This window comes from Betta splendens, chromosome 8 (assembly GCF_900634795.4).
Source record: "Betta splendens chromosome 8, fBetSpl5.4, whole genome shotgun sequence".
NCBI classification, from domain to species: Eukaryota; Metazoa; Chordata; class Actinopteri; order Anabantiformes; family Osphronemidae; genus Betta; species Betta splendens.
In genome coordinates, this window is record NC_040888.2 from 13,651,521 (window position 1) to 13,669,911 (window position 18,391).

General features: G+C 41.3%; 1 protein-coding gene across 2 annotated transcripts in view; it reads right to left on the reverse strand.

Annotated features, from left to right (window-relative positions):
- Positions 1-2,010: 2,010 nt before the first annotated feature.
- The window catches only part of doc2a (double C2-like domains, alpha), a 36,654-nt gene continuing 20,273 nt past the window's right edge, over positions 2,011-18,391 (reverse strand). For both annotated transcript variants that reach the window (XM_029159983.3, XM_029159984.3), the window contains exons 6-11: positions 17,542-17,668; positions 17,141-17,200; positions 8,380-8,582; positions 6,837-6,918; positions 5,812-5,908; positions 2,011-5,121 (exon numbers count right to left, since the gene is read on the reverse strand). In XM_029159983.3, the coding sequence (XP_029015816.1) occupies positions 4,985-5,121; positions 5,812-5,908; positions 6,837-6,918; positions 8,380-8,582; positions 17,141-17,200; positions 17,542-17,668 (706 nt within the window). In that variant the 3' untranslated portion in view covers positions 2,011-4,984. The remainder of the gene's footprint in view (positions 5,122-5,811; positions 5,909-6,836; positions 6,919-8,379; positions 8,583-17,140; positions 17,201-17,541; positions 17,669-18,391) is intronic.

An 18,391-nucleotide genomic window follows, 5' to 3' on the forward strand; every position in this document is an offset into this window, starting at 1 on the left:
AGGTTGTTGAGGTTAAACTCCCACAATGTTGAAGTAAACGCCGACCCTGAACCAAGAGTTTGGTTCGTCCGAGTTCCTCCTTGGTTACTGCAGTTGAAATGTTTTTGTGGTTTTGAAATATGTTTGTGTCAGTCACATTAAAATAAGAAATTTTCTCATTCCATGGGCCAAGTTGAGGCACAAGTAATGGTATGAGAGGAGAAGATAAATAAGCTCAAAGCTACATCTTCTAATTATTGTATTTGACTACGTTAGATGTCCAGTTAAACTGCGCTGATGAACAAATCAACAAAGTCTGAGTTTAGGGGATAAAGACAAATAGTACAGAACACAGGAGGCTTCAGTGCAGAGTCTGACTTCCTGTTTGACGTCTCTTGTTGCAGATTTGAATCTCAAGTGTCTCAATTAAAAGTCTATGAAGTGAAAATATACTGACGTGGCTGCTCACTGTTGTTCGTATCGTTCCCATCTTTCTGGGGCGATTACAAAGAAGAGAGCGATGCGTTGGCAGTTTTGAGTGGAATGTGAAGTTGCTTGCTGAGTCTTGTTTTTGCACGATAACACACTGCGGTGAAGTGGAGCAGGCCGCCGTTTCCTGCCCAGGTGACAGGTGTGTGTGTGTGTGTGTGTGTGTGTGTGTGTGTGTGTGTGTGTGTGTGTGTGTGTGTGTGTGTGTGTGCGCGCGCGTGCGTGCGTGCGTGCGTGCGTGCGATCGAGCCCCGAGAGAACAGAGATAGACGAGAGAAACTGTGAAATCTATTCAGGTTGTTGTGTTGTCGCTCTGCTGTGATTCTGTGGGCTGCTTAAAGCCTGGCTGCTGTGAAACTAATGATCTAAGTGAAGCACCCAAATCCGGTTCCAACAGGAAACTTTAAAGACAAAATAAAATACTTGTTTTCCTATTTTTCAAATCAATGTAACAAGGCTTTAAACAAAGTCTGTTGTAATCATTGGAAACTTCTAAACAGCTGATCCTTTTATTTTGTCTTGATTTACAACATATCTCAGAAGTGAAGCTTGTAAATATGTAGATCATGTCTGCAGAGCCTTTCTCAGTGTCACTGTCAGTGTTTTGTATTAATGTGTGTAAAACATGTTGGGTTTTTTAGACAAAATAAATGTTAAGTGAAACTATTTGATGATTTTGTTTTTGTTATCACTTATAATATTATAAAAGTTTGCAACAGCTGCACTTATCAGATGTTGCACTTGTGATTTGGATTTCATTGTCACATTGTTTCATTTCACGCTGTTTCATTGTAGGACAAGCGTAATCATTAGTCCCCTTTTTATCTATAAATAAATGTGATGTCAATTCACAATTTGTGACAATTTGTGTTAGACTTTAGCAGCACTGCTAGACTTGAACACACTGTCGTCGTGTTTGTGGGCGAACGGTGAATTTGGGCCGTCACCAAGGGAAAGAAAAAAAACGTGTCTGACCGCAAAGACTTCCGATTCTGAGAAGTCACTGTATGGTAGGAGTGAAGATCAGATCAGGGTCAGGCAGAGGTCACACAAGTCGCTGTTTGTTTGCTGGATGCTTATGTGGATCGGAAATGTACACCCGAGCTAACATTTGTCAGTTTAACAGGGACCTGTGTGTGCGGCCATGTCCCCTTCTTGTAGATGTGATGGATGTGAATGAACATAGTTTAAAAGGTACAGGATGAATTCCATTTATTATAATTATCAAAGGTTGTCTGCTTAAAATATATTTAGAAAAAAATATTCATCCATATACGTACAGTAAGTCATATCAAGTCAAGTATTGTTGTATTGTGTGACTATACCTTTGTATAAAGGTGAGAAGGCAAAGATTGATACTAGCAGTTGGTTACATATATGCAGATTTTTTATGTGTAGGCTAGCACAATTGTGCATGATCTATACTGGAGTACTGGACTTCTGACCACATTTGTCTTTGTGTAAAAATATACTTCCGTGCCAGCAGGGGGCAGCAGTGATCTACTGCTGAAGGCACTCGGGGAGACAAGACAACAAACCAAATCTGTTGCATTCCAAATTTATTGTTGCATTGTACATAAAACACCGAATAGAAATGTAAGAACAGCTGTAAAGCACAAGGTCAGTGTAAACAACGGTCCAACACTACTGTATAGAAAGCCACATTCATACATTCAGTCGTGCATAAATAATCAACGATAGCACTGTAAACAGAAGATTTGTTGTATCTTTTAAACGAACTGTACCTGAATGTTTCATTATGTCTCACTTCATCACTTTGAGTTAGAAAACAGGCAGGGGGAGTATAGAGATATAAAGAAGTATATCAACATATTGCATCATGCAACAACAAGGAAGAACCACTTTGATTGATAGAATATCAACATCATCACCACCACCACCATCAGATGTAGAGAATTATTGTAGGCTTTTTCACAGTCTTTTTACGGAGTGCAATAGGAATGGAGTCCATGTACTGTGGACATAACACAGAAATTTTATGCGGGGAATTTTGATATGCGCTGTATTTATACAGTATATCAGTATCTCTACTCTAGTGCTATTTCCTGATTAATGAACCCCCGCTCCCATCGTAGCTCAGTAACCCTGACTCATCTCAGCACTGTGTCAGCGTTTGAATTTGCATTTGGCTGTAAGAAAGTCAAGTGTAAGTGATTAGCATAAATAACGCACACACGCACACACAGATTAACTTGTTATCTGGCCCTCAGCAAAGTTTAGTTCCGGACTCTAAAGGATCATCCCTCATTCTGGAAATGTAGCCAACTCCTCCAGGTTCTGGATGGAACTGGATGAACTTCGCTAAAAATATTAACATTATTACTGCACCTTTAGAGCATAATGGTTGATCAAACACACTGCCCTCGTTACACACATTCAAACATTACACAAAGCAAGTTTAATTTAAGCGAGTGTGACGTTTGGATTGTTTAATAACTGTTTGGTCCCTTTTAGGTTTTTCCAATTATTGAGCTACATAAGTAATAACTAATTTAAGTTATATTAATATTTATAAGTTATATTTTACTTCCATTGCTCAGTTACTGTATGTGTAACCTTTTAATTTGTCTAGTTTCATATCTCACGCAATGTCACGGTTCAGTTAAGTCAGCTAAAAAACATACTTTCTTAATTTCCCCAGATTGAAGATATTGTAATCTTTAACAATCAGTTCACATAAGTAATGTACTCTCTGGCAAAGAGCCAGGTCAGTAACTCAGCTTTCAATACACGACACACCATAGCGCATCTGTTGCTAAAAAAGGATTCAACCCGGAGCAGTTGATCACTTTTCACGCTTGACAATGTAAGATTGTTGTGTTATGGAGATGCACATCACAGTTTGAGGGGTACAGGGAGTTTACTAGTTTACTGTAGCACAGTCTCACAGGCTTCAAGCTTCATCAAACCTATATTGCAGGATGTGGTGTATTTAATGATTTGGTGCATTTTATTAGTCAGACAGAGATGAGTCCAACCTGGAACATTAGTCTAACTCAAAGGAATGGTTGGGTAGAAGAATTACACCATGTTTTATTTTTGCCAATAAAGAGTAGCTTGTTTAAATCAGTGTGTACAGTGTGTATTTGATCTTTCCACAGAAACACACACGTGCGCACACACATGCGGGCGCACACACACACACACACACACTGGTATAACTTTCTCATAATTAACACCTTTCAGTGCCAGCTGACTCATCACCTCTGATGCTTCATAGACACTTATTGACTTGATGCTCTATGGGAGGCTGTTTGTCATTACATAAATAAGATATGTTAACATTTGCAACATTGAAGGATAATGTGAAGGAATCTGTGCCAGCCCAGCCTTAAGTGACCACTGGATCTTCCAGGAAGACATCCATGAAGACTAGATTCAGATTCGGCCAAACCTTTTTGAAGGACACTAAAATCAAGGAAGTAAAGTAAATTACAAACCTTGCAGCAAATTTGTCTTGTTTTTTTTTTAAGGTAATAAACTATAAAAAAATTAATTCTGATTATTTCCATAGAAATGTTCATTTTTTAAATATTTTTTATGAAGGGGGCTAATGAAAAATATAATGTTTTACATTCATCAGGTAGACAAAAACAACCCAGAAAGGATGCTAATCACACTAATTGTTCACTAGCCATAAATATCCTTCAGACACTTTCGTTGCAGGGCTTTTGTTCGTCTCCTCTCGTCCTCTGAGGTGATGGAGGTTTTAGCTTCGCAGCAGGCAGCCCGGCGTATGTTTGACATTAGCATTGAATGCTTTTGTGTTGATCATTCAGCGAGTCAAGGCGCAACACGATCATGCTTGGAAATGAAATCACAAAGATGTTTTCTTACATTCTGAATTCTCTGACTCCTGTACAGTAAACCTTGTATGACATGCTTTGGCAACACTGGTTTGTCAGGTCATCATAGTCGCTTTTGAACTGAACTCCTGAATAAAAAATAGGACATAAGGGACTATGCGAACGTGGCTGTGGCTCATCTGTGTGAAACAGATGCTGAGCTCTGGAACAACTATGTCACATCATGGCTATGTAGAGAGAAAACTGGTCATCAACAGACATACAGTAAGGAAAAATTAATGACACTAAAAATCTAATTCCAGAGAGCAGAGGACATATGATTAACTAAACAAATCTGTAAAAACATGCCTGTAAATTATGTCTACATCCATTTCATTTTCGTGTGTTCCACCCATCATAAGCGAAGAGACCCCATTTAGGCCTAGTGTTTACTGTGTTGTGTGTGTGTGTGTCTTAACAGAGCCAACAAGTGTTTTCCTTTTGTACGACTCACTGATTTGTAGTGAAGGCACACCACCATGCTGCTCCGGCTTCTCTCCACCCTCCAGCCTCCATGGTGGCTCTTTGTAATGACACATCTAGTCTTTGAATAAGCGCTCGTCCCTGTGATGATGTTGCTGAAGTCCCATGAAGAAGTCAAGAGGATCACAGGGAAGCCCGGGATCCCCGTGCATGGACGGAGCGCAGGGTTAGTCGTGGCTGAAGGTTCTTGGTAACTCGTTGGTCAGGACGTGCCAGCGCTCCACCCTCTGGCCCGTGTTCTTCAGGCAGTCCGTCCAGTGACGGAGGGCGTCTCCCTGAGACTGACAGCTCAGACAGACGCCACCTAAACAAGGTGAGCACAGAGTCTTTAGCAATTGGGGGGGACCAGGGGGAGAAATGGATTTACAGCTGGTCCTTTGGAGAATAAACCAGCTAGAGTTCACATTTCACTTTAATCAAATTTGTCAATAAATAGACGCAAATATACAGTAATCTGCCTTTTCTCTGCTGTGCTTACTAAGGCTCAAACTTTAAAACCTATTGATGATCAAAGCTCCGTGCAGTGGGTGCTGCAGTTCCACCCTGCAGGACAGAACTGGGTTTGGTTGCTCATAATGCACGTCCGATGAAGACGAAGAGTCTTATGTACATGTGTGATGTGTACACATTGTTTCTCTTCTTCTTCTACATGATACTGAGCCCATATCAGAACAATGATACAATCACAGGCTAGACAGTAATTAAAAACAGGGGGAGAGATGTGTAAGAGATGGGGATTTGCAGAAATAATAATACGCATACATTAGACTCTAGTTCACAGCTTTGGCAACACTGATAACAAGCATGTGTTAGATTTATTAATATTTATACTGTAGCTGTAGTATTTCCTCACAAATGACTCAGAGGGGGACCTGTCATAATAAATTCAATATATTTTGTGATTCTTTCCATTGAAGGGCTCTAATCCACTGTTCTGTGTCTTTTAGTTTTCTGTTGCTCCTCCAGCGGGTTGGCAATGTGGTCAGCCTCTCACCTATGAAATCATTGGAGCGTCCCAGGTCATAGTCCCACACCGTCACCTCCAGCGTCTTATTTGCCAGTTCCGACAGGGAGATCTCATAGAAAAACTCCTGCAGCGACAAGCACAAGCCACAGTCACAAAAAGACACTGACATGGATGTCTATTAAAATGCAGAGTGCTGAATGCCAGTGGCACTTGGGGGCAGGGTTTGAGTCCATAACCCTTAAAGGCATGTGGTATTCTAGTGTCTGCTGGCTGGAGCAATAAAGTCACATTCAACAGACAAATCTCTGGACTTACAGTGATCCTGGGACTCTGTTGTTTATTCTAACGTTCCTTGTGATATCGTAACTCTTAGCACTTCATCTTTAATAAACTACACAGGATGGCAACACGATCAATCCAGGGACTATATTCACTACATACAGGAAATGTAATTGTGCTTCCAATGAAATAGAATTATCTTATACTACATTCTTAATGTAATATAATAATAATAAAAAAAACACATGAAAGGTATGACTCAAAGTTAAGTCAGTCTTTTTCCAAATTAAATGTGTGGAAATTCATCAGCTTGTCTCACCGAGATCATGTCGCTCTCAACTGGAGGAATGTCTCTAAAAACCACCTTTAAAGACACATTCAGTTTGAGATTAAAATGTCCACTTGTGTTTAACGGTGAGCTGTCTCAGGGTTTGATCTTCTTAAGGGGGTGAGGAAGTTCGACTCTAGCCCAAGAGAATCACAGCTTCTATGCGACTGCTTACATGAAAAAAAATGAACCCTTGTTTTCCACAGAGAGGACGACAGGTGTTTAGAGAGGAAGAAGCGATGGAGCAGTGCAGATTGGGCCACAGAGCAGCGCTACTGCCTGCGAGCAGCGGGGAGCTGCACATGAGGAGGAATTTCAATAAAACAATGCCTTTAGAAGTGTACTGAGAGAGGATGAGCTGATTAGCATGGCTCCTCAGAGAGAGACCGGCCGCTGATGCGAGGCCTCTGCTCTGGGGCCTGAGGGGAGCAGCGGGGGGTCTTACCTCGTTGAATTCGGGGTTGAGGGTTTTTTTCATCACCGACGTTTTGTGCTTGGATTTCTTCTGTATGTCAGGCTTCAGGTATCTGGCAGGAGGGGGAGGGAGGATCACATCAGTGTATTCGGCCATTCATTTACACATGTAATGGTTTACCTGGTCAGTGGAGACCTTCAGTTCTGTGGTTTGTCTCAGAACATGTTTTAGAAGCATTTGGCTTTGCTCTGCTTGTGTCATCGCTTGGATCAGGATGTGTGAACGCACACATAATCTAACCCTGCAGCACGAGCTTGACAACGGACGTGCAGCGCCGCAACCCCTACCAAAACTTCTGAGTGTGTTTGTTATAGCACAAGTCGATGTGTGGAATAATGAGATTGTGGTTCACCTGCAATATTAGAAAACAACAACAGCCACAAAGTATTCTAATAAAAAATTCATTGCCAAACTTCGACCAGTCCCATTTTGTCCAACAAAAACAAAAAACATCTCTAAATGTTTCAGCCTCAGGTCTAAGACCTTTCAAGTATTTAAATGCTTATTGCAGATGGTTTGTGCAAAAAGCATATGTCAGCATCCTACTGTATGTCAGCATTTATACAGTATGACTCAGAGGGTTGTAGTTCATATCTACTTTATTACTTACAATAGGCAACAGGGAGACGGTGCACAGCAGGATGCAAAGAGCTCAACAGTATGAACAGTATTTGTTTCACTCCATTGTAACATTTATGGAAATTGTTATTGGTTCTGACCAGTTACTTTACATGATGACACACAGTAATAAAGGCAAGAGGAAGGCTGGACCAACACATTGAAACATACTATACTGCTCCGTGCTAAAAGCAGGAGAAAGCAGATCGAGGTAATTTTTTTGTCAAAGTAACTGATGTTAACTGACGTGCAGGAAATGTAACAGCTGGAACCTCTGGCTGGAATATTGGATCTGCTAGATTTCTCATTTCCTCTGACTCCAGTGTGACTCTGGAGATCAGTCATCTGAACACGCTGTGACCAGAGCAGCGATAGCTGGACAACAAGCAGAGCAGAGGTGGTGAGAACCAGTTCTCCTCAATAAAACACACCAATGTGTCTCTGAATATACAGACAGACACATATCGAAGCAGAGTAGGTAGACGGCACTGACTGGACCACATCTATAGCCAATACTGACCAGTTTAAACTAATTGGCTGGCAGTGAGCCAATATCGATACCGGATGCTGATATTAGACACGCTGCATCCATTCTGAAATGGGTAAATCTTTGAGCTCACATGACCCTGCAGCTGTCAGTTGCCTTCATGTTCTGATTCAGACTCAGTTCACATTCTGACAGCGTACAAATAAAAAAAGAAAATCCCCTTCACTTCAAAGTGTGCGCCTTTCACATACAAAAAGACACACTAAGATGATTTAAGGACTGCATCATTCATTATTTTGTGGTTTATTAAGAGCTACTCATCCATGTCTGTTCCTGTACAGGGCGGTGAATAAAACTACGATGTAGCAGCTGTACGAACGGATCGTTGTGGAAGTTCTGGGTTCTTACATTTTGACGTAGGGGTCAGAGAATCCATTGACATCCATGGCTGCCAGGTGAGCGCAGCGCCTCACTCCAACACAGAGGCCCCCGGCGCGACCACCTTCACCTCCCTCTGTGTCTCCTTCCTCAATACTGACCGGAGGCAAAAACTGCAGGGAGAGAAGAAGTCGGCCTCTCTCCTCCAGGCTGTGAAGCTGCTCGTTCTCCCACTGTGCACAAAAACAAAGTAAGTATAGGAGGGAGGGGGTGCACAGTGGTGTAGGAGTTAGAACTGTTGCTTCACAGTAAGAATGGCCAGGGTTTAATTCCCTTTCCATGGGGTTTGCAAGGCATCATGGGAACAAACAATTGAAAAGCACTGCGTTGCACCTTCACAAGATAAATTACCCTTGAACAAAAACGATCTTTGCAAGACAATGGTACTTAACATGACATGACAAAATGCTGGATCAGTGTGCAGCATGCTAACAAAATGAGCAGGAAGGAGTATTTATATGAAAGCTGGTGAAAATGATCGGCCGGTCAAACCAGGAAATTGGGTCGAAATTGGAGTAAATGGCGGTAGGGGGGTGTGGCTAGAGAGTCAGGAAATAAATATTCTTTACAATTCTTTCTGTCTTTGTGTTATTGTTCTAAACCATTGTTTGATCAGTGTCAACGATAATATGCGATTTTATTTGAAATCATTTATTAATTTAAATTCATTCTACTCTGCTATTAAACTCTCAGAACACATCACACACATCTGATCACCTTCATCTGATTGCTGTCATTTATATGTGAAAAAGGATGATGTTTTTACTGCCATGTGATTGTTTCTAGATCCAATATTGAAGCCAGCCTCTATTTATTCATATTGTGTATCAGAAAATAAACCCCTCTTCTTAAGGTGCCCACTGTCACCCAGATATAATTAATGAAGATTTGTTGCATACAATATTCTAATAAAATATCTGCACGTTGCACAGACTCAGTCAATCTAACAGATGTTAATCTGAGACAACTGTGCATCACAGACTGCAACAGGCAATATAAAGACACCAGCACATTCATCGCTCAGAGGTTCAGACCTGCATGATGGAAAATCTAAACTAAACAGAGAGAGGCCTCAAATGTGCATCTGACAATTCAAAATAGTGCATTATTTTTATTTATTGTTTTTGACTCTATGCCAATATGACATTCCTAGTTCAGACTTCAGTAAATAATAAAAAATAGGATGTTTGTTGGCTTCTCAGGAGACGAGGAAAAACAATTGTGAGCTTTGCCGCTTTCCTCTGTGAAAGTGTCAGCTGTGACTGGATAATGAAGGTATTAGCTCTGAATTTAGCTCCCTGTGGAAATAGAGCAGCGCTTTGTGGGAGTCATGTGCACCTAAACCCAGTGAGGTCAAGGATAAAACCATCACCATGTCCTCCTTCATGGTTTGTGTCCATCATAACTCTTTTCATCATATGTGTCTGATTTGATATTTTTAATTGTGACACAGCAAAGTGTGAGGAGATCGATCATTAAGTCCTCCATCTTTGTCTCACCCACTCTCCCTCCTCCCACCTTATCTGGAGTGATGCTTCCTGTTTCCATTAGCCCCCTCATTACGGACAGACTGTCTGAGCTCCCAGTTTAGAACCTGCCTCTCTCGCTTTGATCAGCTCGTCCTTCTTCACACTTTGACTTTTCTACAGTACATGTCTTTAAAAAGTTTTAAAAGATTTATTGTGATCTGTTTGAGCTTGAAGAGGGGAAAAAAAATTGAGATTTCTGTTTTAGCAGGTTTTTCTACAGATTCAGTTGGTATTCAGCTCCAGAGAACATGTGTCCCACCATCCTTCACAATGAAACCGCGGCTAAAAATGGAAAAAAAGGTCAGAAAATAAACAGATCGATGGCTTTTAGTGGGAGTCAGCACAGCTTGGCCGGATTTATTCACGCCCACCTGCAATTGGTGGGAGAGGCGTTTTGTGTGCTGCACAGGATCAGCTTCCAAGCATTTACAAAGACAGTCCAACTCTGGGTATCTGCACCAATCCACACCTAAATGAAAGATCTTCCCCTGCTGGAGGCAACTGGAGCCTGCAGGTTTAGGTTCTAGGTAAACAGATGATGGACAGCTGCTGCACATTACCTCACACGTAATCTGGAGCTCAGTTTGTTAAAGAGAATCCAGGAGACAGATTGGTCGTTGTTTAAAAAAACAATGACCAAAACAAAGATGAAAGGGTTAATCCAGTGTCCAGCCAAAACGGGAAACATGGCTCTCAAAGCCACATGAGGCAAGTAAGTGAAGTGATGAGAGCTGCTCTAACTAATTATCTCTGACTAATCAGGTATAATAGATAATAGATATAAACTGCCTGTCCTGTTATTGATTCTGTTGGTTGGCTCACATTCAGTCTAAGATTTCATCCAGGAACACATCCATGGTTAAAATCCAAATTGTCTGGGAAATTACACTCTGATCTTTGATTAAAGCTAGCAGCACATTATCAACAACAGAACGCACATTAACAGCTGTTTTACGAAGGTGATAATGACGATTATTGCGTGAACACAGGATTAAAGCTTTCATTGCCTTTTGTTAATCCACAACAGCCTCCTCTTGCTTTCTGTTATGGGCTGTGGGTTTTGTTTGTTTTTCTTTCTCTTTGTTGTTGGTACAAGTACAAATGTGTTTTACTACGTATTATTTATATATTATGTGTATTATGACTGTGATGGGTGACTGTGCTATGGGTGAGTCACACGTTTCGTTGTGTGCCGAAATTTATAACTAGAACTGAGTATGTACTGTATCAAAGATAGAAATCAGGGATACTATGAATACATCTACAGTAGCAGCTCATAATGTCACGTCTTTATCAAAGATAAACTGTGTGTTTATATTTAAATACAAGTAATATGCAGTCTAGGAAACTTCATAGCTTTCATACAGTATATAACCAATCCAGCCCTCCAGCTATTGGAGGTTGTTGTCTTTGTTCTGTGTGGTTTCTGTGCTCACTCTTGCTTCTCTTTGTTGGTCTAGTATAACGCTGATCACCTCCACCTGTGGCTTGTGTTATTTAAGGTTCTCTCCCTCATGGTTCAGTATCAGTTTCAAATGGATGTCACAATTGTTGGAAAGGTGCTGTCCTGTGTTGTTTGGTTATATGTGTAAGATCTGTTTGCTGTTTGTGTTCTTATCAAATTGAGTTAATTATTTATCTTGTTTACCTGTCTGTGTTTGTGCATTTAGGTCCTCCTCTCCTCTCCTGTCCTACTGGTCTGGTCAGAGTTCTAGGTTGAGCTGGCGGAGTTTTAACATTTCCCATTGAGGGTTAAATGTAGCTGAGGCCTTAGTAGCCTCCCTGGCGCGTGACAGCTTGTGACAGATATTGACTTGGGAGTTTTTCCACTTTCCTGTGCTTTTTGGTTTTTGACTCGTTCAGCAGAGGAAATGATAAATAATAAATATGCACAACAGAGGATGCATTAAATGTTAATTAGAATAGGCATCATAAATAAAGATGCTCTGGGACTGAAGCTGCTCATTAGACATACTTTGTGCTGCTATCGGTTTGTTTAATTAGAATTTTTGTCAGGGTGGAAAACCCCCTCAAGGGGCTCCAGTAGAAAAACCCATTCACAACATTTGTATGTGCTGTATCTTTATCCTGGAGTTCAGAGTAACAGTTCCCTCCAAATCCAATTAACCTCTTCATTTTTTATCACATCAGCGGAGAATATGTGAAAAGTGACATGGACCGTGCTTTTTCTGAGTTATTGCAAAAGGACAGAAAGGCTGAGATTTGTCTATTGTGTTTTGCATTAGGCTGCTCTCAGATCAGCAGACAAAGGAAGCAAAATAAACAAAGGCCAGTCATTAAGTAAAGACTTTTGCTTTACCGAGCAAGGTCAATTGACTGATACCCACCGGAGGCACTGCTCACACAATAAAACCTATAGCCTACGTACCTTCACCTGTGTTACCCGCTGCTGTGGTGAAGGGAGGCAGCTAATGAACTCACAGCAGGCTACAACTGCAGCACATGCTGATAAACCAGCGGGAAGCTTAGTGCTGCTTGCATCATTCTCACCAAACAAATCTTTAAAGGGGTCTAATTGGACCCCGAAGGGTCATGTCACGGCTAAAAGACTAAAGCAAAGCACCAGGGGCACTGCAAATGATGGACATACAGGAGCTTTGTGGTACCCTCGTAGATGGATGTTGCCTTACAATGACAGAAACAGACAAATCCCTGACTGAGACCTAAGTCAACAGGTTTAAATTCAGACCAACAATTGCAAAATGAAATTGAACTAGTCGTATGGTAAAAGAATCGTTGAGTTTGGTTGAAGCGCTAACGAAGGTTTTAAACCACCCAGTAAGTGAAATAATACATAATTTAATGAGACGAAATGAGTCCTGGATTTAAATACTGTACTTTAACTCCACAGCATCAACCAAAACAATATAAGTTTTTCTCTCTCACTGACACTGAAATTCGCCCTTTGATATATGTGAGTGAAAAATTTAGCTATTCACCACACTGACTGTACTTAGAGGCTACAAATCATCCAATACCCAGAAATAAACACACACAGGTCCATTAGTCGTCCCTGTAGACAGGCTGAGCTGTAGTTTGGTAAATGGATGTGACAGACTCATAACCGAGTACCGGGTTCTGTCATGGGGATGATTTCCCAACCCGCGGTTCAGAGACTCCCATAGGTCTTTAAGAGGTCCACGAGCCCTTCAGAAAAATGAGCCGTGGTTTCTTCTCATGACGGTTTAATGATCTCAGTTAGCAAGCACATAATAAAGGCTAATTCAGATAATGACTTTCACTCCATTCTGCCACTATTATCTGCCCACATGGAGTGGAGGACGTCTCAAGTGATGACAACAGATGCTCCTTCTGGGGATCACAGAGACTAAAAATGGAAATTTGAAAATAGTCTGTTTAGGCCATTTTTATCTGCTTTGATCCAGTTCAAACTTCAGTGATAATAGGTGCATTTCTCTTTACTTAATACTAGTGTTTTGAAAAGTATGCTAACTGTCTTTCTTTGTTTCTGGATGAGATTTCAGACATGCCTTAGGTTAAAACACAGAAGTTCACTGAAACCCGACTATAACCCAAATGCAGGAAAGACAAGTAGACAAGAAAATGACTTGATGTAACAAAAAGAAAACACAGCAACACTCAAAACCAATCACTAATAGTAGTGATTAGTACATAGGAAGGGCATTGCCCCCAGGAGGAAGGAGGGGTGAATTGTTAGGCATAAAACAAGCATAATCGAAATATTGTTGATTAAACATCCATCCATCCATCTTCCATTTCGCTTAGTCCCGTACGTGGGGTCGCAGGGGGGCTGGAGCCTAACCCAGTTGGCTATGGGCAAGAGGCAGGGTTGTCAGTCATAGGGCAACACATAGACAAACAACCATTCCCATTCACACACTTACACCTATGAGCAATGTAGAGTGACCAATCAACCTAATGCATGTTTTTGGACTGTGGGAGGAATTTGGAGAACCTGGAGAGAACCCATGCGAACACGGGGAGAACATGCAATCTCCACACATAAAGGCACCCTGTCCGTCTCCAGGAATCTAACCCAGGACCTTCTCGCTGTGAGGCGACAGTGCTACCCACCGCATTACCGTGCTGCCCGCTTTGAATAAACATTTTTTTCAATATGAGTTTGGTCCCTGTTATAGTTTAATGGACTTGTTTTAATATGGTATGTTGTTACTGTCTGGATGCTGACTGTAGTCTGACAGAGAGCAGATGGAGCCGACCGTCCGCTTCTAAAAGCCATCTGCTACTTCTCGTCCTTTATCTTCATGATTCCAGAGTATATTTTCAAAAACAATCCCCAGCCCCAAAGATTGGAGACTCCACCTCAGCATCTCCTACTTTTCAGGCTGTCAAGTTTGCTTGCATCATATCTGTAAAGTGACTAAACCCTAAACATGTGCTCACTGACTGTATCTAGCAACCGGTGCTCCAGCTATTGACTCTACACGTGCACTGAGCTGGAAAAGCAAATTATTGCTTCCTTTTCTGTTTGAGTACAAATTAAAGAAACCAGAGGCAGTGTGTTGGTCAAAGAGCTTTATGTTTGTCTGTACAGTAGGTGTATTATTAAACGTTTGACTGACAGCTCTGTACTTACTGAAAGCAAATAAGTGAATCTCCCAGAGTCATCCCTTCAATACTACACAGTGTCGTTCATGTACTGAAAGTGAAGCGCACTACAGTTAAATATAGACACCAAAGGGTGCCTGCATCTTTTTCTGGGGACAAGGCTCTAGGACAATGCTTTACGAGAAGAGTCTGTGTGGATGCCACTTTTTACCACCTTCCTAAATGTTGCTTCAGAAGTAGAACTCGTTCGTGATGAGTTACCGTCTGGTATCGGTCTGATCAATGTGTGTGATGTAGTGGACGTCAGATACAGTATGTGATATGATGTTGCATTCAAATGTGCAGAAGAAAAACAATAAAGCTCACTTAAAATTTAATGAAACCGAACCAAACAAAAGAGAAAAGTTGATTCTTCCAAGATTATTCTAAAACTACAGTCAGTCTCTATTCCCTCCTAAATCATCACAGAACCGGCCTGTGGGAGACATTAAGGGCTTCAGATTCTTGACTTAAGGTGCTCTAGAGTGTAGAGCTGTGATGCAGTGTCACCCCTTGACTACTACAACAGTTTTACATTAGATGTTTTTATCATAACCATTAGTTAATCTTCCTTTGGTGAGATTTGGACCTCTTTCAGAGCATTTTGAATGTTTAGGGTCCGGTAACTCGAAAACTTTTTTCCCCTCTGTCCTTTGTTGAGTTAAAGTTTGTAGCTGTCTTTTTAAACTCATCCCAAAGGACCCTTATTCATTTTTCTGTTTTCCTTTTGCTCACAGTTGTGCAACTTTTTGGTTAGAATGTTCAGCATTATGCTCTAAATCTCAGATTTCTTTCTAAGACAGCAACCCTAACAGGCCACAGCGGTATCTTCCTGTTTCACCAGCTCACTGATGCGATATAAGCTTGACTGAAAAATCAAAATCCAGACTGACGTGCTGTTTAAGCTCCTCTTTGCCCTAGACATCTATACAGCCAGACAGCAAAACTGCATATTTTTTACACGTTAGTTATTTTCTCATATTCCTGACCAGTTATTTAATTAAACTAGCTTTATTGAAGACGCCAGCCTCTGAGTTCTATCCCTTTCCCGACTCCAGCGTTGGTTCAAACTCCTTTGGGCGGGTCATCATCTGTCATTTCGTCACCCATCTGTCTCCTTCGGCTGTCACTCACTCCTCCTTTAACAAGCTATCTGTCATTTTTCCAGATGCCTGTCTTCTCCAAATTTGTGCTCTCTGACCCTGCTCTCATTTTGGAGGAGTATGTTTCTTTTGAAACTTTTTCAATGGCCTACATCTTGTGTCATGTTTGTTCTAAAGTCTGACAGTAGAAACAGTGTGTGTGTGTGTGTGTGTGTGTGTGTGTGTGTGTGTGCGTGCGTGCGTGCGTGTGTGTGTGTGTGTGTGTGTGTGTGCGTGTGTGTGTGCGTGTGTGTGTGCGTGTGTGTGTGTTAGCAGGTGGTGGAATTCCCTGACCTCCCTGGCATGTTTTTCTAGATTAGCGTCAGGACTGTGAGCAAGTTCTTTTTTTTTCTTCATTAGCATCGCACACTCCTGTACAAAGTGAGCTTCGTAGGCAGGATGATGGTCTTAATGGATGTGTGTGCAGTTTTAACCACATGTAGAGCACATCTGGATAGCAGATGCCAAATTTAGTCCCAGCCTCAGACCTTTTGAGTCTGTCGGTTACAGTACCTGTGTCCCCTGTGAATTATTTTCCTGTCATGAGTGGGTTTTTAGTAGAATCACATTAGCATCCACTGAGATTGAGACATATTTAGTTAATGGCCTTCAGGAAGGTTCAGCACTGCTGCTTCACAGCACAAACTCTTATTATGGGTTTTGCCATGTGGAGTCTCACACTGTTTAGTAAAAGCGACCCTCCGAGTGGGTGTCTCCCTATGAGATGGGTCCAGTGAAATGTTAGGTTTCATTTGATACTGCAAGTTTGGAGAATGTGAAGAGAAGTGAAGGATGCATGTATTATCTGTACAGTTCCACACTAACAACAGTAACACTGGGAGCATTTTCTCAGACGCTCTGATCTGTCAGACAGTGAATCTTGGATTGTGGTTTGGACTGACACCAAAATGTTTCCACATTAGCAGCTGACGTGGTGCCTGAAGTGAGTCAGGCCCTACGCTGACGCATCCTATGTAATGTACAAAACAACCAAATGACACAGAAAGCTGTCTACTGAAGAAACTGACTCACAAACTAATTGAAATGTAAATGTTAATTAACCTTCAAGAAGACTTCCCTACTTAATGTCAGGCTGTTTAAGAATGATACATGAAGAAAGTGACCCTGACGTCAACCATTTTATAAAGATTTTGATAGTTTAGACTTATTTAGACAAAATTATGAATGTACGGTATATGTACTGTATATCAATTGATTATAATTACTACATTACTAATGTTCTGTCGTGTTTGCATTTCAGTAGAGGTTTGATTTGTTATAGGTCCCAAGAGAAACAAAACCACCACAGGGAAGCATGATCCGTGCTGGGATGTGAGGAACAACGCTGCTGACTGTGGATAAGCTGGTGACCTTTCACTGCTCTGATTATGACTGCCTGTCCACTCACAGCAAACCCAAACACAGAAAGAAGCATGTATGGAGCCTTACTTCTCTTAAGTAGCAAGATATCCCTCGAAGGGCTTCACCCATGGCGGTAGGAGAAGGGAGCTGGATGAGAGAAGGTGAGAGAGAGAGAGAGAGAGAGAGAGAGAGAGAGAGAGAGAGAGAGAGAGAGAGAGAGAGAGAGCAGATGAAGTGAGTCCGTTCTTATTGAGAAGACAGGTGCGATGTCACACTTTCTCTAAATGTACAATTAGGGTTCTTTTGTAATTGTTTTTCTAATTGGGTTCTGTAAAGTAATCAACCTCAGTGGGAGCATGCCATGTAACATATGTAACACTTAGGAGACTATAATTACTTCAGCCACATCATGTTGAAACTAATCACGCAAAATAAGGCTAAAATAATCATGTTCTGATTTAACAGTGACAAAGCAGCCTGTGTTCTACCGGAGGCGGATGCTCCAAGCAGGTGTGGAAATGTTTGGTCTGATCAGGTTTCACACGTTTCAGAGGCACCCGGGACTCTCCAATTAACTCATTGTGAGTCAGCTTGTCCTCGTCGCACACAGACAACCTGCACGTAGAAACAGAGGAGACGTCAGTGTGGAACAAGCTCAGGATGTCGGTAGAATAATCAGCCTGCAGAGCAGATTAGGGCTGTATTAGTTTCATGATCACATGCTGTAACAGGCTGATTCATTTTCAGTCATGTGGGATTTGATTAATTAATACAAATAGAAGAAAAACAATCTCACACAACACAACATCTGGATTTCTGAGCCTGTAAGGATGAGACTTTCTCTGCATCTTCCACTCATAGCCTCCATCAGCCGCTGCAGGAGGCGAAGGAAAGTCCTTCTCCTGCTGCACACAAGCTAATAGCGGCGTCGATAAAGGTCACAGACGTGATGACGATCAAACGGTATCAGTGACAGTTGTAGAGCCAAATGTCAGATACTGTTCTGGATGTAGGATCAAAGGAATCTCCAAAGCCCCAGCACAATACAGTTCTCCATTACACTCATAGAGTTCCATCACAGTGGAAAGTAGTTGATAACAAGTGAAGTGAGCCAGACAGAATTTCAATTATTAATAGCGAAAGACATGTACATATGTAGGGTCTTGACATTAATAGTTATATATCTTTTTGTAAATTATGGAAAAGTAGGATCTTATGAAGGAATAGAACAATGTGATTTGTCCTAAAAGAGTTCTGTGGAATGATAAAGGCATTTACTGTATAGAACGTGAGGAACTATAAAAGTGAAGATCATTATATATGACAGGACATTCCTGC